The sequence below is a fragment of the Carcharodon carcharias genome, chromosome 9 (genome assembly GCF_017639515.1).
Source record: "Carcharodon carcharias isolate sCarCar2 chromosome 9, sCarCar2.pri, whole genome shotgun sequence".
In the NCBI taxonomy this organism is placed as follows: domain Eukaryota; kingdom Metazoa; phylum Chordata; class Chondrichthyes; order Lamniformes; family Lamnidae; genus Carcharodon; species Carcharodon carcharias.
This window is the reverse complement of record NC_054475.1, coordinates 160,354,648-160,375,909: the sequence shown is the minus strand read 5'-3', so window position 1 is coordinate 160,375,909 and position 21,262 is coordinate 160,354,648. Positions and strand designations below refer to the sequence as shown.

Genomic DNA, 21,262 nt, shown 5'->3' with positions numbered 1-21,262 from the left:
GGTTATATAGTCAGGAGGGTGTTGCCCTGGGAGTTCTCAACATCACCTCTGGGCCCCATGACATCTCATTGCATCAGGTCAAACACGGGCAAGGAAACCTCCTGCTGATTACATGTACCACCTACACCCAACCCTCCTCAGCTGATGAATCAGTGCTCCTCCATGTTGAACACCACTTGGAGGAAGCACTGAGGGTGGTAAGGGTGCAGAATGTACTCTGGCTGGGGGACTTCAATATCCATCACCAAGTAGTGGCCAAGCTGGCAAAGTCCTAAAGGACCTAGCTGCTAGACTGAGTCTGCACCAGGTGGTGAGGGAACCAACAAGAGGGAAAAACATACTTGACCTCATCCTCACCAACCTGCCTGCCGCAGATGCATCTGTCCATTACAGTATCAGTAGGAGTGGGCTGAATGGCCTCCTTCTGTGCTGTAACTTTTCTATGGTTCTACGGGGTGACCACCGTACAGTCCTCATGGAGACAAAGTCTTGTCTTCACATTAAGGATACCCTTCACTGCTATGCTAAATGGGATAGAGTTTGAACATATCTAGCAACTCAAGACTGGGCAACCATGAGGCACTGTGGGCCATCAGCAGCAGTAGAATTGTACTTGAACACAATCTGTAACCTCATGGCCCAGCATATCCCCACTGTACCATTACTATCAACCTTGGTTCAATGAAGAGTGCCAAACAGCATAAGCAACAAGTGATAGACAGAGTTAAGTGATTCCACAACCAAAAGATAAAGTCTAAGCACTGCAGTCCTGCCACATCAAGCCGTGAATGCTGGTGGACATTAAACAACTCACTGGAGGAGGGGGCTCCACGAATATCCCCATTCTTAATGATGGGAGAGCCCAGCACATCAGGGCAAAAGATAAGGCTGAAGCATTCGCAAAAATCTTCAGCCAGAAGTGCTGAGTGGATGATATATCTCAGCATCCTCCAGAGGTCCCCAGCGTCACAGATGACAGTCTTCAACCAGTTCAATTCACTTCATGTGATATCAAGGAATGGCTGAAGGTATTGGATACTGCAAAGGCTATGGGCCCTGACAATATTCCAGCAATAGTGCTGAAGGCTTGTGCTCCAGAACTTGTCACGCCCCTAGCCAAGCTGTTCCAGTATACCTACAACACTGGCATCTACAAGTAATGTGGAAACTTGCACAGGTATGTCTTGTACACAAGAAACAGGACAAATCCCAACCTGACCAATTATTGCCCCATCAATTGACTCTCAATCATCAATGAAGTGATGGAAGGGGTCATCAACAGTACTGTCAAGCAGCACTTGCTTAGCAATAACCTGCTTACTGATGCTCAGTTTGGGTTCTGCCAGGGCCACTCAGCTCCTGACCTCATTACAGCTTTGGTTCAAACATAGACAAAAGAGCTAAACTCCAGAGGTGAGGTGAGAGTGACTGCCCTTAACATCAAGGCAGCATTTGACCGACTGTGGCATCAAGGAGATCTAGCAAAACTCGAGTCAATGGGAATCAGTGGGAAAACTCTTCGCTGGTTGGAGTCATACCTAGCACAAAGGAAGATGGTTGTGATTGTTGGAGGTCAATCATCTCAGTTCCAGGATATCCTTGCAGGAGTTCCTCAGGGTAGTGTCCTCAGCCCAATCATCTTCAGCTCCTTCGGCAATGACCTTCTTTCCTTCATAAGGTCAGAAGTGGGATGTTCACTGATGATTGCACAATGTTCAGCACCAGTCGTGACTCCTCAGATACTGAAGCAGTCCATGTCTAAATGCAGCAAGAGCTGGATAATATCCAAACTTGGGCTGACAACTGGCAAATAACATTCGTGCCACACAAGTGCCAGGCAATGACCATCTCCAATAAGAGAGAATCTAACCATCATCCCTTGACATTCAATGGCATTACCATCACTGAATCCCCCTTATCAACCATTGAGCAGACACTGAACTGGACCAGCCATATAAATATTGTGGCTACAAGAGCAGGTCAGAGGCTAGGAATTCTGCAGGGAATAACTCAACTCCTACTCCCCAAAGCCTGCCCACCATCTACAAGGCACAAGTCAGGGGTGTGATGGAATATTCTCCACTTGCCTGGATGTGTGCAGCTCCAATGATATTCAAGAAGCTTGACACCATCCAGGACAAAGCAGCCCGCTTGATTGGCACCCCATCAACCAATATTCCCTTCCCCCACCACCGACGCACAGTGTCAGCAGTGTGTACCATCTACAAGATGCTCGGCAGAAACTCACCAAGACTCCTTAAGCAGCACCTTCCAAACCTCCAACCACGACCACCTAGACGGACAAGGGTAGCAGATGGGAACACCACCACCTGGAAGTTCCCCTCCAAGCCACTCACCATCCTGACTTGGAAATATACCGCCGTTCCTTCACTGTCACTGGATCAAAATACTGGAACTCCCTCCCTAACAGGACTGTGGGTGTACCTACACCACAATGACTGCAGCGGTTCAAGAAGGCAGCTCACCACCACCTCTTCAAGAGCAATTAGGGATGGGAAGTAAATGCTGGCCTAGTCTTTGATGACCACATCCCGTGAAAGAATAAAAAAAAGTGCCCATATCCAGTGAATGAATAAAACAAGTGATGGTGGCCCATGCGCCTGCTGCTCTCGTCCTTCTGGATGATGGAGGTCTTGAGCTTGGGACGTGCTGTCAAAGAACATGTAATATGTAAACAGATTACACACTGGAGAATGATGGAACATCTACTGTTCAAAGAGACTTTAATAATCAGGCACAAGTTAGAATATCATTCTCATCAGTGTAGTAAATGGTATATTCCACAATACCCTTCTCTTGATGTTGGAGCATTGTGTTTCGAATTGTATTCAGGATAAAGACAACAAACTATAGGTTAAGCAAGGTTTTATTGAACATCATGGTTGTCTTAACTGTACTCACCACAGACATTTCATTTTAATTGCACTTCCAAACCTTAGTTTGTTTAAGTATTTGCTTCTTGAGTGTCCCATTAATATAAACCACAAACATAGCTGGAAAATAGTGACCAGTCACCAAGAAACATCGATGGGCACAAAGACACTCAAAATCTTCAGTTAATTTCACAGGAATTACATTTATTACTTAAGCGACTGCAATATTGAAGATACATTAAATCTCAGAACATTCAGGAGGCATCTGCCCTTGTGGTTTGCTACTAACTGTAGAAAAATAGAAGAACATTACAATCATTGAATGGCAACAGCACAGAAAGAGACTATTCGACCTGTCATGTCCATGCTGGCTCTCCGCAAGAGCTACGCAGCTAGTCCCACTCCCTTGTTTCTCCTCTTTAGCCTTGCAATTTTTCTCTCTTCAGATAATTACCCAATTCACTTTTGAAAGCCGTGATTGAATCTGCCTCCTCCACAGTCATAGTGTGGACATTCCAGATCCTAACCACTCGCTGCGCAATTAGAAAGAAGAGGAGGCCATTCAGTCCCTCCTGCCTTGCTCTTGGCTGATCTGCACCTCATCTCCATTCACCCACCTTTGCTCCATGTCCCTTCATATCCTTACTCAATGTAAATTTACTGACGTCAATCTCGAAAGCTCCAGTTGTTCCCTCTGCATGCGCGGCCTAGTAGGAGAGGGAGTTTTTGAAACAAAATGAAGTGCAGTAACAAATGCAATGAAGATAATGTGAGAAAGAGGAAAAAATGAAAGCAAGTTCATATTAGTCTCCGCAAATAAGATATGCAGGAATCAATTATATGGATGGTGGGGTGAAGGAGGGGGCAAAAGCTCAAAGTAATAGTAAAGTACCGTGGAGTTCAGATTTTTTCAGCACTGAAATACACAAATAGTTACTTAATGTAACATCATTTCATGAAATTCAATATAGACGAGTGTAAGGTACTTTGTACTGCAAGACAAATGGGCATCACAATGGATGGCATAGGAGGGGAACTGGAAAGGGATTTGGGGCTTCAAAAGTTCAGTGCTTACAATTACTGTGGAGAAGCAACAGCCAGGACAAATGCTTGGTTACAATGCTTGAGCAGCTGGGTGTAAGTCAAGAAGAAGTCAGGCTAAAATTGTACATGCCCTAGTCAGACATCTTAAGCTATGGAGGCAATGTAGAGAAAACACAGAGAGATAATTCCCAGCGTCGGAGAGGAGAGAGTACAAACATCAGCACAGAGCAGTTGAGCAGAATGACCTGGTTTTGTACAGTACACTCTATGTAAAGATAGATTGGAGAAACTGGGCCCTTTTGCCTTGAAACAGGATGAGTGGAAGAAAAACTTATAAAACAAAACAAGGTTTACCATTTAGATGTTAAGCCCTGGAATGCCCTCCCAAAACCTCTCCGCATTTCTACCTCTCTATCCTCCTTGAATAAGCTCCTGAAAACCTACCTCTTTGGCCAAGCAATGTCCTAAATATCTCCTTATGTGAGTTAGTGTTAAACTTTGGTAATGTTCCTGTGATGCACTTTGGGATGTTTAACTATATTAAAAGTGCTATATAAATGCAAGTTGTTTTAAATATGGTTAATTGTGTGAGTCGAAAAACTAGAACAAGAGACCATGGGCTAAAACTAGTGAAAAGACCATTTAGGACACAAAGGATTTCTTCATGCATAAGAAATCACCACAGGAATGATCTTCTTGGTAGCATTGCCAAAGCGACACTAGCACACAAGGAACAGGTGATACCTGGGATAAAAGGGTTAAGTTATGTGGACAGGTTGCATAGACTGATCTTGTATTTCCTTGAATATAGAAGATTAAGGGTGATTTAATTCAGGTGTTTAAAATGATAAAAGGAATTGATAGAGAAACTGCTTCCTCTGGTGGCAGAGTCCAAAACAAGGGGCATTCTGGTTAAAATTAGAGCTGAGCCATTTCGGGGTGATGCCTGGAAGCACTTCTTCACACAAGCAGTAGTGGAAATCTGGAACTATTTTCCCTCAAAGAGCTAGGGTTAACGGAAAATGTCAAAACTGAGATTGACAGGTATTTGTTGGGCAAGAGAATTAAGGGTTACAGAGGCAGGCGGGTGCAGTAATGATATCTTATTGAAACAGCTGAGATCTTGAGGGGACTGGATAGAGTGGACACCGGGAGGTTTTCCTCTTGTGGGGGAAACTAGAACTTGGGGGACATAGTTTAAGAATGATAAGGTCTCCCTTTGAAAATAGAGGTGAGGAGAAATTCTCTCTGAGGGTCTTTAGCGTGTGGGATTCTCTTCCCCAGAAGGCAGTGGAGGCTGGATCTTTAAATTTACCCAAGGCTGAGTTACATAGACTTGCTAGACAAGGGGGTCAAGGATTAAGGAAAGTGACCACAACCATGGCTGCATGATCTTATTGAATGGTGGAGCAGGCTCAATGGGCTGAAAGGCCTAATCCTGCTCCTAAATCCTATGTTCCTATACAGGTCAGGTTATGACCTCATCATAGTAAACAGGCTCAAGCTGAATGCCCACTTCCGTCCCTACATTCCTGGTGGCATGGGACAATGTAATGTTTTCTTCATCTTGGATGGGTGTCTTAAGATGGGTTCAAACGGACTCCATCATCTGCATCTAACTTGTGAAATTGAAGTTGCTTTACACTAGTATGTAACACAATGCATGTACGCACCTACTTTGGCCAGGTCCATCTCTCATGTGCTCTTTCTTGTGAGCTTCCCCTGTAAATATATACATGGTATAATGCACCAAAATGGGTGTTCACCTACTTCAGCTGAACAAATGGCTAAACAAAATTCTAGTTCCATCTGCAGTGTCAAATAATGGAAATTTAGATATTGAAATCAGTTCTTCATTTGCATCATTATCCAGTTCAGGACACAGCAGACCAATTTGCAAAGGAGGGGACAATAATGATAAAGGGTAAGGTCAGGACTTTCATCTTATGTTAAGCAGACTGTGATAGTTTGTGATAAAGAAAGCTGTTTGAGGGGGAGGGAATGTTGGACTATGCAGGCTAAACTGATACATTAGTAATATGCGTGAATAATTTAAAAGGAAATATAGGTGAAAGAGGCACAGTTGTTTCACTGAAATTGTCTGGTAAATTGTACTTATTTGTCAAACGCCGTTAACTCACCACATCAAAATGTGCCATTCGTTGCAATGAAACCCCAGGGATGGAAACAGCATACTGCTAATCTGGACGTTCTCTCTTTCTGATGTCAGAAAACAGTGCCTCTCAATTCTTAAATTTTCAGATTGAGTGATACCTGAAGACAGCGCAAATGTAAATAACTTGGGGCTCGATTCTAATCAGAACTCTGTTACCTGAACCCACTCAATGCAAACAGCACAGGCTATCGTGAGAAAACCCGGCTAAGCCAGTGTCAAACCCCCTAGGCTTTAGTTGGTAGGTAGGCCTTTAAAATTACTTCACAGCTTTATCTGAGTGGTTACACTGAAGCAATATATTACATTCAAGCATGAAAGATTGTGGGGTCAGTTGAAATGCACTTAACATAGTCCAGTTGTGCTAACTGTCAGAAATGCAATTAACAGAGTTATTAAGGCTAGGGGCATCGACTAGTCAGGATTGTGTTTAGACAAAAATCAATTGCACAATCACACTCACTACATCTAAACAAAAGTACATGATTCGAATACAGTGTTTTAAAAACATACAGTTCTCAACCAAACAGTACTAAAAGGCAGAATTCTGCTACCCTATCCTAATCTACATTAGTATATTAAGTCCAATGTTTTTCTTAAGATATATGATATAATACTTCACGCAGAATGTGACAGATTTTGTCGGTATAGGCAGGTTAAATTATTGCACACCTCCGAATGCTGTGTGCACATGACATGGATTGTTGCAAAAATAAGATAATAAATATATTTAACTTTGGCTTTATGAGAACACATGAGAAAGAATGTGCAAATTTTCTGGTTAAACTGAATGTTACTGATAATATAATGGGAATCCAAAATCCGACGAAGTGCAAACATGTTTTCAAGTAAAAAAAAACCCAAACGTCCCCAGACTAAGTGGTCCGTTCTTGTATTTAATTTGTGCTGGACGCAATGGTGTCCATGGAAGACAAGGTGTCTCTTATAACTATAAATGCTACGCAACATCATGTTTTAAGTACATCTTAACTTGAGAAAAATGTGTGGGTGGCAGAGTGGTACAATGGGTCAGAGCACTAAGCTGCAGTGGGAGAGAGTTTAAGTCCCTGATCTCAGTTGTGTCACTGCAGGGAGGCACTAAATGCAGGCCAACGGAGTGGAGTGGAGGGGGGGTGGGGGAGGTGGTTGGGTGCAAGACAATAGGAAAATCAAAGGGGTTTGTCAACACTGGCCTTCTCTGGCATGCTTTCTTGAAGCTAGTTCATCAAACTGTTGTTGGGCACTGGTAAATCAGTTGCCCACCTGCTTTCTTGGTTTCAGTTAGTTCAGAAGCCAGGGAATGGAGAGCGGAAGGTACTTTAAAAAGAGTAACAAGAAAATATTACTTGCAGTATATGTTTGAGGGAAATGTAAAAGCTTTAAGATTCACTCAGAAAAGAAGTGGCATGCAAATCTGTACCACCCAGCATATTTGTTTTCCAGACATAAATAATACATTCCCTTCATCATGTCCTTTAGGACAAAATGTCATTGTTTCAAACTACTTTGTAGTTTGTATATTCCTTGCGGATATTTTAGCTTGACCACAGACTGAATTCTAAGTAGATAAGAAAGCATAAATAATTTAAAAACTTCTGTTGTTCCATAAATATACATATGACTTAACAAAAATATACATTCTCAAAATAAGATATTTTGGGATTCAGGCTGTAAAAATAGTCACAAAAATGTACTGAGATTTTAACACTAAATGCCGTCAATTGATTATATTATCAGTAACACTCATCCTGACTATGCACATCCTTCACTAGATGAGATTCCTTTCATCGGGCTACTTCAGTAAGACATGAATGTAGAAAAGCGTCACTTGTGTGGTGGCAACAAGAGTTCCTACCACAGCACACAAGCGAGCTGAGACTCAAACCAGGCAATCAGTCACCGTGGGCAGTTGCGCGACATGAATAATAACACACGTCGAATGCCATTCAAGCGTTCTTGAAGCGATGTCATCGCGAGAAAGGGAAGTTGAGCCCGACTTTCCAGTGGGAGCACGGCCAGCAGCCACCAACACCAGCCCGGGCCGTTCGGACTTGCCTGGAGGGGGGGGACAAAGGAAAACACAAAGCAAAGATCAGCGGAAAGGAATAAAAGCTGCGGATGCTGGAGATCTGAAAGAAAAACAGAAAAATGCTGGAAAAACTCAGCAGGCCAGGCAGCATTTGTGGAGAGAGAAACAGAGTTAACGTTTTGAGTACAAAATGACTCTTCTTCGGAACTGAAGGGAGGCAGAAACGTGATGGGTCTTATGTTGTTGAGAAAGCCAAAGCCTTTTTCAAATGCATAAAACCATTGCACTTCTACCTCTCATCTGTGGAAAGGACGCACAGAGAGCTGAAAGTCTAGCCTTGAGTTGCCAACCCTCCAGGATTGCCCTGGAGTTTCCAGGAATCAAAAATTAATCTCCAGGACACTTCCTCAAGCAACCAAGGTGAAAAATCATAGGGCTGTATTATTTAAACCTTAGAACAGGATAGGACTCTCTTGACTAGAAGAGAAGGTTGAGAGGTGATCTCCTGAGATGTTGAAGATCGTTAAAATTATGAAGTAGTTCAATAAGGTTGTTATAGATATGGTGTTTCCACTAGTGTGGAGTAAGCCAAATCTAGGGGCCATTCATACAAGGTCGTCACTAATAAACCTTATGGACAATTCAGGAGAAAATTCTTTACCCAGAAAGTGGTTAAAATGTGCAGTTTGCTTCCACAAGGATGAGTGAGGTGAATAGCAGAGAAGCATTTCTGGGGTAGATAGGAAAGCAAATGAGGGAGAAAAGAATAGAAAGTGAAGCTCATGAGGTTAGCTGAAGAGCGGTGGGAAGAGACGCTCATGTGCAGCACCAATACCAACCATCCAAACGACCTCTTTCTGTGCTGTAAACACTTTGTAAACTGCTATTCGAAAGGCTTGTACTGGATGTCTGCTTTTTAAAAATCACTTCTAAAAGCAACTCTGGTACATGTACAGCCTTGAGCTCACGCACCTGTATATCTGTATCCTTCCTTGGCATTGGTCCGAAGTGGCTCAGAATTCGAGTCTTCAATATTTGCTTGAGTGAGCTGAACCACATGTATGCCTGATCATAAACCAAGTTATGTAGACGAACAAGTTCAGCATAGTCCTCTCCCTCTACCTGTTTTGTCAGAAAGTTCATGAGATTGCAGAAGATTTGGTGTACACATTGGAGAAATCCCCTGACCAATGATCCAACAAATGGCATGTGACTATAGATGTACTTCCACCACCTCCACCTCCCTCTAATTAACGTCTTGCTCGTATTTTAAGACAATTAGCAAAAGGTCCAGAGCGGAGGTGAGGAGAATTTTGTCCACGCAACGTGATGATGATGATCTGGAATGTACTTTCTGAAAGGCAGAAGTGGTGGAAGCAGACTCAACAGTAACTGTTGTCAAAAGAGAATTGGACAGTGACTTGAAAAGCAAAGTTTTGCCAAGCTGTGGAGAAGAGCAAGACAGTGGGACTAACTGGGTAGCTCTCTTAAAGAGCCAGTACAAGGGGCCAAATCGGCTCCTTTGGCACTGTATGATTTGATCAGTTAATATTATCATTCATTCTAAAACTGGTCCTTCACATAGAGGTCTACAGCACAGAAAAAGGCCCTTCAGCCCATCGAGTCTGTGCCAGTCAAACAAATGCCTAACTATTCTAATCCCATTTTCTAGCACCAGGCCCATAGCCTTGTATGTCATGGCATCACAAGTGCATATCCAAATACTTCTTAAATGTTATGAGGGTTTCTGCCTCTACCACCCTTTCAGGCAGTGAGTTCCAGATTCCCACCACAGTCTGGGTGAAAAAATTCTTCCTCACATCTCCTCGAAACCTCCTGCCTCTTACCTTAATTCTATGCCCCCTGGTTATTGATCCCTCCACAAAAGGGGAAAAGTTCCTTCCTGTCTACCCTATCTATGCCCCTCATAATTTTATACACCTCAATCATGTCCCCCCTCAATCTCCTCTGCTCCAGGGAAAATAACCACAGTCTATCTAATCTCTCCAGCCCAGGCAACATCCTGGTAAATCTCCTCTGCACTCTCTCTCATGCAATCACATCCTTCCTACAATGCAGATTTCAGAACTGCACACAATACTCTAGCTGTGGCTTAACCAGCATTTTATACAGTTCCAGCATAATCTCCCTGTTCTTATGGCAAGTATCCCATATGCCTTCTTAACCACCTTATCTACCTGTCCTGCTACATTAAGGGACCGGTGGACATGCACACCAAGGTCCCTCTGATCCTCGGTACTTCCCAGGGTCCTACCATTCTTCATGTATTCCCGTGCCTTATTTGTCCTGCCCAAGTGCAGCATCTCACACTTATCCGGATTCAATTCCATTTGCTACTGATCAGCTCATCTGACAAGCTCGCCTATATCCGCCAGTAATCTAAGGCTATCCTTCTCACTATTTACCACCCCACCGATTTTCGTGTCATCCTTGAACTTACTGATCAACCCTCCTACATTCAAGTCTAAATCATTTATATATACCACAGACAGCAAGGGGCCCAACACTGATCCCTGTGGAACCCCACTGGACACAGGCATTCAGTACAAAAACACCCCTTGACCAACACCCTCTGCTTCCTGCCACTCAGCCAATTCTGGATCCAAATTGCCAAATTGCCTGGATCCCATGGGCTCTTATCTTTGTTATCAGTCATTTACTCCATTAACAACAGTTGCACAATTGTCAAAGTATAATGATGGGTTAGAGTTCACACAGGGTATCTTGATAAAGCATCACCTTTTTATCTTCAAGGTATTCAATATCTGCCGTACTGTAGCCGTCCTTTTCACTGTGTCGTAACACCTTAAACCTTCTCCTGCCAATGGTGTCTACGACTGAACGACCATCTGAAAACAGCTCGACGCTTCTGACCTCCAGCATACAGCCATAATCAGCAAAACTACAGAGGATAAAATGAACACAGTTATAATATATCTCTACCAACTACAAAGAGTTCTGAGTGGCTTTATAGTAGCTCAACAGGTAGTACTTTCCCATCTGAGTCGGGACTCTGTGCACCCAATTCTCACTCCAGAGACTTCAGCATATGATCCAGGCTGACAAGCCCAATGCAGGGCTGAGGATATGCTGCTCCTTTGGAGGAGCTGTCCTTCAGATGACATATTAAACCGAGGCCACATCTCTCTTCTCCTGTGTTTGATCTCATGGCACTTTTTCAAAGAGCAGATGATCTGGTCATCGTCTAATTGCTATTTGTGGGAGTTTGCTGTACTTCAGTTGGTCATCACGCTTCCTACTTTACAACAGAAACAACACTTCAAAAGTACCTCATCAGCTGGAATGTGCTGAAGCGGTCAACAACACAATATGAATGCAAGATCTGTCTTTCAATAACCTATACATTGAACATGCAGAAAAGAGGTTCCAAATTTTTTAAAAATGCATGGCTAGTTTTTATGTATTCGTTCTTAAGGTGCACGTAAGCCTAGCCAGCTAATACTTATTGTGCATCTTGTTGTTCTCAAGGATCGAGCACATAATGTTGGACTGGAGTCAAACATTCCTGTTCCTGAAGGACACTGATGAACCAGTTGTATTTTTAAGACAATTCATTCGCTTTTATTTGCAGGTGCTAGCCTAGAAATTGTTACTGAATTCCATTTCAGCAATTTGGCACGGTAGGATTTGAACTCATAACCTCTGTTGCTGAGCAAGCAATGGAAGTACTTGGCTACCACACCCATTGCATTATGCTAATTTAAGAGGACTTTAAGAGAGACTTGCAAAGTTTTCACATTGGCTCAATATGTCAAACAGCCAAGGAATGCCAACTGTGAATTTCCACTTCAGAGCTACACATATCTAATGGGAGAGATAACAGCACAAAACAAACTGCAGAGTCACTTCCAATATTCTTGAACTGGAAACATTATATGTGTGGCCAATTATATCCAAGTCATAAACAGAGTTAATCAGCAAGGAGATTAAATTCCTTCTGTTAATTACTTTTGCAGAAAAGTCAACATGAATGTAGAACAGGACTTCCTGACGTACTGACACTGATTTGCATAGATTATACAGTACAGAAATAGTCCATTCGGCCCATGTGGTCTATGTGAGTGTTTATACTTCACACAAGCCTCCTCCCACCCCTCTTTATTTAACCCTATCAGCCTAACTTTCTCTTCCTTTCTCCTTAATATGTTTACCTAATTTCCCCATAAATGATTCTATGCTCCTCACCTCAGCAATTCCCTGTGGTAGTGAGTTCATTTTTACCACTCTTTGGATAAAGAAGGTTCTCCTGAACTGGAAACCTGAACTGAAACTGAAACCTGTTGGGTTTATCTTACATTTATGGCATCTACATTTGGACACCCCCGCAAGTCCGAAATCTTTCATAAATCTTTCTTAAAAGAACTCCATTAGATTGCCTCTCAGTATTCCCTTTTCTACAGAATAAAGCCACAAACCACATCACTACTTTCATTTCATTATGCTCTGTACCCTGAGATCCCATTGCTCCTTTGCTCTATTTAGACTCTTATTTTCCACGGGGTATATGGCTTCCTTATTCTTCCAATAAAATGCATTTATATCCGTATTGAAATTCATTTTCAAATTCTGTATCCACTCTGCAAGTTTATTAATGTCTTCTTGTATTTGTTGTAGTCTTCCTCAGTATTAACTATAGCCCCCAACAGGGTACCTTTCTCACTCAAATAATCAACAGGAGGAATTACACCTCATTCCCCACAAGTTGTTTAGACATTTATCTTGAAGAGAAAGATAGTTGAAACCAGAAGCACATTACATCCTATTCTAAAAGGACCAGCTCTGAAACATAGGAAAATCAAAACAGGAGAAGGGCATTCAGCCCCTTAAGCCTGACTCTCTCTGCTCAGTTCATATTTTTCCAAGTGCTCAGTCACTCTGTCCCTAATAATAGATTCTAGTAACTTTCCCAGAACAGATGTCAGGCTAAAGGTCTATAGTTTCCTGACTTCTCTTTCTCGCCCCTCTTAAATAATGGAGGGACATTGACATTTTTCTCATCCACGCAGACAATATTTAGATGAAGATAATTTTAGAAGATCAAGACTAGAGCATCTGTCATTTCCTCATCTACTGTTTTTAATAACCCTGTGTTGCAAACCATCAAGGTCTGAATCTGAATCATCAATCTTCAGGCTCATTCGTTCCTCCATTACCATTTCTTTAAGTCAATTAAGCGCTTTCCCTTGATTTAGTTTGAGTTTTCACCATACCTCTGGTACTTTAAAATACTCATTCAAGGCTGATCGTAACAAGAAATAATAAAACAGAAGCTGTTGCAAATAACACAACAAATCAGTTGGTAACCCTCTAGAAGACAGCCAGATATATGCCCTTGGGTACAGTAACATGTTAACAACGGCCTTTTCTCTCTACAGGTGCTAACCAACCTGCCTTGTATTTCTGCTTTGATTCCAGATTTAAAACGTTTTTTTAAGTCATGTTAATAAAGTTGGTTTTGTGAACTTGTTCACAAGCAACATGAGGAATTTCGGCAAAAGTACATGAGGAGAAAATGTTCCTGTGGGCAGATGGATCATTAATGAGACAACACAAATTTGAGGAAAAGTAGCAGAGGGTAGACAAGATATTTTAAAAAAATTTCTTTCTTTAAATGCAGCACATTATGTTTATTTAGAATCCACTGTCCATAAGGACAGTGGAAGCATGTTCAATATGAATTTTCAAAAGAGGATTGGATAAATACTTGAAGAGGAACAAAAGTAGGAAATGACAGAGTAGAGGGTCTGACTAGATAGCTCTTTCAGGAAGCTGACATAGGCACAATGGGCTGAATGAACTTCTTCTGTGCTATATACTATAGAGATAAATTCTAGTTTTCAAGTCCTTCCTTATCTTTGATCTCCTCCAACCCTACACCCCTCTGAGATCTCTGTGCTCTGCCAATTCTAACATCTAGCATTTCCCTGATTTTAATCACTTCACCATTGGCGGCAATGGTTTCAGCTCCCTCAAGCCTAAGCTCTGAAATACCATCCCTAAACCTCTCTCATTTATTATGTTCTTTAAACCTTACCTTTGATCAAACTTTTGGTTATCTGCCTTAGTATCTTATACAAACATTTGCATTAGGAACAGCAGTAGGCCATTTGGCCCATCGAGCCTGCTCTGCCACTCAATACGATCATGGCTGATCTGATTGTGGCCTCAACTCCACATTCCGCCTACCCCTCATGTGGCTTGCTGTCACATTTTGGTTGATAACAATCCTGTGGAATACCTTGGAGAATTTTACTATGTCAAAAGGACTATATAAATGAAAATTGTTGTTGCCACTCACCCTTTAACCGGATCACTTAAACACATTCCAAACTGCTTGTTGCCAGTCTCCATGCATCTCCGGATCATTAAGCGATAGCGAGGTTCAAAGATGTGCAGTGGGCATGGTACAGTGGGGTACGCCATGGTGCAGATGAATATTGGCACAGCTTTGTTGAGACTGGAGAAAAACCAAATATGTTCTAGAATTAATGACTTAATAGAGAAGTACATCATACATTTATATTGGTTATATTTTAGCACAAATAAAAATATATAGATTGCTCAGCTCAACATAAAAGTATCTTTGCTCCTTGTATTAAAGAATCCAACCATGTCATTTCACAATGACATCGATCCTGTTAAATAATTTTCCAAATGAAACTAATCAGATCCATTCCTACATCATTGAGACCCCCATTCTAACCTTATGATGTTGTACTGTGTTTGTGACATTAATAGTTTCCCTCACCATCTTTTCTGTACATCACGCAACCCCAATTTGCACTTTAGAGGGGGCCTTTACCACTTCAATCCGGGGGATACTTTGATTGCCGAGCACTTGGGTCCAGTGAAAGTGGCAGTGGGCTGATTGTTGTGGTTATCTAGGCAATAGGGCTTCGCACCCAATTCTTAGGCCCTTACTGCAACATTAGCATCAACTTTATGAAGTGAAATCACAAACCCCAACCCCATCCAACACATGTATAGTATCAACTGTGGCTCAGTGGATAACAACCTCACATCGGAGTCAGAAGGCTGTGCATTCAAGCCCCACTCCAGAAACTTGAGTGCAGAAATCTAGGCTGACTTGTGCGGTACTGAAGGGGTGCTGCACTCGCAGTAGTGCCGTTTTTCAGATGAGACGATTGTCTGCCCTCTCAGGTGGACGTAAAAGATCACATGGCACTATTTAAAAGAAGAATGGGGAGACATTGTCCCTAATATCCAGGCCAATATTTGTTTCTTAATCAACATCACCAAAAACAGATCATCTTATCCCTATCACATTTTTGTTTATGAGAGCATGCTGTCTGCAAATGGCTGCCACATTTCCTACATTACAACATGGAATACACCCAGAAGTACTAATTGGTTGTAATGTGCTTTGGGACATCCTGAAAGCACTATGTCAAAGTAAGTCTTTCTTTAGCATGGGTAGAAAGTCAAATAGCTTTGCATCAAAGCGAGACATGCAGTATCAACGCGCTGTTAAATACAGCCCTTAGTAAACTTGCCATTTGAACTATGTATGTAAATTCATCTTTTTGAACATTTGGTTACTCTATCCAGTAGCCCTGGTTGTACCATTGGCAAGCAGTGAATAAAAGTATCCAGAAAGGTATACATAAATAGACCGGTGAAAGCAAATGCACAATAACAGCAAGAATAATTCTTTAACAACTTGATTTCTAAACAAATACTGATGGAGAGAGTTCTTTAAATAGAAATTGATATTAATTCTCTTGCCATAGTAATGGAATTCCAAAATGGCAATAACTTTACTATTGACCTACTTTGACAATTCTGCCATCTCCTCGTCATTCACTCTTTTTCGTTCAGCAAGTTCTTCCGGCAAGTAATGCACGATTAGTTCTTCTATTAGAACAGTTCTGTTGTACTTTCTCAGTGCCTGATACTGCAGAAAGGATGAACGAGTGTGTCAGCATTTCTATTTAGGATGAGAAGCCATTACATTGTATACAATTGATGTTAATCCACAGATAGATTTGATCACATACAACAACCCATTCAGAATGCAACTGTTCCCTGTGGTAGTTTTTATGAAGTATTAACAGCACTAAGACAGGCCATTCAGCCCAACATGTCTATACCATTGTTTATATTCCACACAAGCCTCCTCCCACCTCTCTTCACCTAACTCCATCAACATAACCTTTTATTCCTTTATTGCTTCTTAATGTGTTTACTAGTTTCCTTTTAAAGGCATCTATACTATTTGCCTTAGCTATTCCTTGTGGGAGCAAGTTCCACATTCTAACAATCCCTGGGTGAAAAAGGTTTCTCCTGAATTCCCGAATGGATGTATTAGTGACTACGTTATATTTATGGCCTTGAGTTCTGGCTTTCACACAAATGGAAATGTCTTTTTTACATCTACCCTATCAAACTCTTTCGTGATCTTAAAGACCTCTATCAGATCACCCCTCCTCTCTGGTGAAAAGAGACCCCAAGGCTGTTCAACTTTTCCTGATAATTAGAATCCCTCAGTTCTCGCAACATTCTAGTAAATTTTTTTAAGATAGTTTTGATCATAAGCTATGTAAAGACGACTACAACATACAACAGAATGAACACTGATCACTGTGGTTGATCTGATACATGACATGGACTTACCTCAGGCAGGACTTCTTTACAAAGAGGGCATTTTGGACTGTGATCCATGCATCGTTCAATACATTTAAGACAAAAAGTGTGTCCGCAGGGTGTGGTGATGGGTTCGTAGTACAGCCTTAAAGAAAACAAATGCAAAAAAAAAAGCAGACCACAACATCTTGCAGGAGGTAAATGGTAGAAATCACAGTTATTGGTGCACTGCCACAAGTTCAAAACCTTTTTTTTATTCTGAACAAAGTGAGCATTGTCAGTGCTCAGAGAAGGGAAAATTCTCATTTCCGTCACCCAGCGGCAGCATCGAGCATTCCCAGGTGAGACGAAGCACAGTTAGATTTGGACCAAAGCTCCCTGCTACTCTGCTGCAATATCAGGAGAAAACTATTTGCTGCACCATTGAATTTTGTACCATTGCCTACACCAGAGATCCTGTGGTCTCTGTGTGTGAGTGCCAATTAATGCAAAACCAGGGACAGTTTTCAACCCCTGCCTGATAGACACTGTTCAAACCCACTCTATATAGGTCCCTTGCCGCCAGCGCCATAGATGTTCATCCCTATAACCTTGGCTAGATCTGAGCTCAAGTTTCAGAAATGAGAATTCACTGTCTAATCCACTGCATCACACAGTTTTGCTTGTTAAACACCAAATGCTATTTTAAAAGAACCATAAGCCACTTAAATAATGCCGCACAGCATCTATATTTTACTCAATGATGTTTTACAACAATAAGCTCTTATGCAATGCACCTGAATTATTGGTTCTGATCCATACACTGCCTAACTCTTCAATTCAGATTTGCTGCTGTTTAATCTTGAGCCAATATAGAAGGTGCAATGGCAACTAAGTGCGATGTACGTGCTATCTCAGGAGTTTTAAGTGATTATATAGATATGTATACGTTCCTGCAGAGGCGGGACCATATTTTGGCTTCTAATTGTAAACTCTATTTATTAGTGTACAAAGGGGATCAATGAGGTTTTGTGATGCAATGGGTAACGTTCCTGCCTCTGAGCCAGAAGCTTTGGGTTCAAGACCCCCCCCCCCCCCCCCCCCCCCAGGACTTGATGGCCAAGGAAGGGGCATTCATAATATGTCCAAACAGGTTGAGTATCAACCTGCAAATCCTTCCAACACATGTCAATAGCAGGCAGTAAAAATGGGAGAAACTCCTGGGTCAGCCATGTGATAGAAAGAATATTGGAGCTTCTACCATCTCTATTCATAGCTCCAGACTACAACATGCGTGTGTGTGTTGCCACAGTAACTTGGGCTCCCTGAATAAAGTGTAACACATCCACCACAAAGAGGTCAATGTAAGACTAAAATTAGAAAGTGATTATTCTTCCACTAACAGACAATTGATAGCATTGTTATGGCCGGTGCAGTTGGTGGAGCGGAGTTATTTAAAAATCCCAGAGGGAAACGTTAAACTAGTGTCATATCCCATTATTTTAAGTGCTATGTTTGAAATGCGACTCTGAATTCAGGAATCGGACCACCAATTCTCGAGGCTTTCCATTAAACTAAATGAAACATTTTATTAATTTACACAGGTAAATATATGGCTTCAAATTACTACTATCATAACTTTTAACAAATTCCCAAACTAATCTCCATTAAGGCAACAGCAACCCATAAAGTTAACTAGACACCAGGCAAAGCATTTTCACCTTACGAATTCAAAATGAGGTTCTTTTCACTTTGGTTCCTGTGGAGCCAGTGAAAGCTTATAGCTGCCTTTTGATCACCTGTTTAAGGGAGCTTGCTGTGCGCAAATTGGCTTGGCCATTTTTCTGCATTATAATGGTGACTACATTTCAATGTAAAGCAACTGTGGATCCTTGGGGTCATGAAAGGTGCTATCTAAATGCAAGTCTTTCTTACTTAGGCTAGTGGGGAAGACAGTGGTGTAGTGGTAATGTCACTGGACTAGTATTCCAGAGATCCACACCAGGTTCAAATTCTACAACAGCAGTTGGCGAAATTTGAATTCAAATAATAAAACTGGAATACAAAGCTCAGTAATGGTGACCATGAAGCTATCACTGATTGTCATAAAAACCCATGTGGTTTACTGAGGAAATCTACCACCCTTACCTGGTCTGGCCTACATGTGACACCAGGCCTACAGCAATGTGGTTGATTGTTAACTGTCGCCTGAATGGCCTTGCAAGCCAGTCAGTCCAAGGGCAATTAGGGATGGGCAACAAATGTTGGCCTTGCCAGCAAAGCCTAAGAATGAAGGGAAAAAAATAGGTTCAGCCTCAAGGCTTTTGCGAGAGTCCAGAAAAGATTTACAAGTTATAAGAGTTTTTATTTCCATGGATGGGTTGGAAAAGTCTGAGTTGTTCTACTTAAAGAGAGAGTTGAAAAGTAGGTTTGATAGAGGTGTTCAAAATCATGAGGAGTCTAGAGACAGTAGATAAAGAGAAATTGTTGCAGTTGGTGGAAGGGTCGGGAACCGGAGAACACCAATTTAAGGTGATTGGCAAAAGAACAAAGGCGATAAGAGGGAAAAAAAAATTCTACGCAGCGAGTGGTTGGGATCTGAAATGCACTGCCTGAGAATGTGGTAGAGGCACATTCACTTGGCTCTCAAAATGGAATTGGATAGGCATCTGAAGAGAAAAATAATTACAGGGCTCTGAGGAAAGGGCAGGGGAGTGGGACTAGCTAAATTGCTCTTGCTGAGAGCTGGCAATAACTTGATAGGCCAAATCCTTCTGTAACCATATATAACTATATAGAAGCTATTATTAGGGACATGGTAACAGAGCACTTAGAGAATCATAATACATTTAGGCAGACTCAACATGGATTTCTGAAATGGAAATTGTGTTTGGCAAATGTACTGAAGTTTTTTTTGAGGTTACAAATAGCAGGGTACATAAGGAAGACCCAGTGGATGGAACGCATTTGGATTTTCAAAAAGCACTCCATGAGGTGCTGCAGGGTGTTCTCTGTCTCAATGGGTAGCATCCCTGCCTCTGAGCCAGAAGATCTGGGTTTGAGTCCCACTCCAGGACTTGATGACCAAGGAAGATGTGTTCACAACATGGCCAAACAGGTTGAGAATCAACTTACAAACCCTGCCAACATTTTCCAAATGCCAGATGGTAAGAATGGGAGGGATTCCGGATCAGCCATGTGATTAAAAAGAAGTTGGAGGCTCGACCATCACTATCCTTAGCTCCAGGCTACAACATGCAAGTAAAGGTTTATGGTGCCACAGCAACTCTCAGACATCTCGAGTGGGTAGTTGGCTCAATTGGCTGGACAGCTGGTACGGATCAAATTGGTGGCAACAGCAAGGGTTTGATCCCTGTTCTAGCTGGGGTGGATTTGAGACTTGCCTCCTTGCCCTACCTGTGGCAGAGATTGTGGAGCTGTGGGTTGAGCCTGTCTTTAGGCAGAGAAATGAAGAGAGTGCTACACAGGAGGTATTACACAAAACTAGGGCTCATGGGATGAGGGATCAAATATTAGTGTGTATTGAAGGTTGGTTAATGGACAGGAATAAATGGGTCATTTTCAAGTTGGCAAGCTGTAATTAGGAGGTTAGGAGCAGAGTTGGGGCCACAACTGTTTACAATCTACAGCACTGACCTGCGTGAGGTGATTGTGTTATTTATCCAAATTCGGTGGGACAGTGAGCTGTGAGGGGGTATAAAGACATGTTAGGTGAGTGGGCAAAAACATGGCAGGTGCAATTATAATGTGGAGAAGTGTGAAGTTATCCAGTTTGGAAGGAAAAATAGAAAAGGAGAATATTTTCTAAATGGCAAGATTTATTGGTATTCAGAGGAGCCTGTCATTTTACATGAATGACAAAGTTAACATAAGGCAATTAGGAAAGGAAATGTTAGTCCTTATTTTTTTAATTTGTTCATAGGGTGTGGGCATCACTGGCTAGCTTTATTACCCACCCTGAATTGCCCTTGTTCAGAGGGCATTTAAGAGTCAACCACATTGCCGTGGGTCTAGAGTAACATATTGGCCAGACCAGGTAAGGACAGCGAAATTTCCTTCCTTAAAAAGGTCATTAGTGAACCACATGGGTTTTTTTTTATGACAATCGACAATGGTTTCATGGTCCTTAATTCCAGATATTTGTTGAATTCATAGTCCACCATCTGCCATGGTGGGATCTGAACCTGGGTCAACCCCCAGAGCATTATCCTGGGTCTCTGGATTATCAGTCCAGTGACAATACCACTGCCTCCCCTGTACCTGAAATGCTTCCTCCACTAAGGACATTAGGAAACCAGATGTTTTTTTTTTATTTTTTAATGACAATTAACAATAGTTTCATGTTCATCATTAGACTTCTAATTCCAATTTTATTGAATTCAAATTCTACTATCTGCTGTGATGGGATTTGAAACCGGGTCCCTGGAGCATTACCTTGGGTCTCTGGATTACCATCCCAGTGACAATACCCCTACT

General features: G+C 41.8%; 1 protein-coding gene across 1 annotated transcript in view; it reads right to left on the bottom strand.

Annotated features, from left to right (window-relative positions):
* Positions 1–2,869: 2,869 nt before the first annotated feature.
* Positions 2,870–21,262, bottom strand: part of LOC121281909 (LON peptidase N-terminal domain and RING finger protein 3-like) — a 32,924-nt gene continuing 14,531 nt past the window's right edge. Inside the window, exons 7-12 of the mRNA XM_041195072.1 lie at positions 16,817–16,931; positions 15,976–16,097; positions 14,481–14,639; positions 10,901–11,063; positions 9,113–9,262; positions 2,870–8,166 (exon numbers count right to left, since the gene is read on the bottom strand). Of these exons, the coding sequence (XP_041051006.1) occupies positions 8,008–8,166; positions 9,113–9,262; positions 10,901–11,063; positions 14,481–14,639; positions 15,976–16,097; positions 16,817–16,931 (868 nt within the window). The 3' untranslated portion in view covers positions 2,870–8,007. The remainder of the gene's footprint in view (positions 8,167–9,112; positions 9,263–10,900; positions 11,064–14,480; positions 14,640–15,975; positions 16,098–16,816; positions 16,932–21,262) is intronic.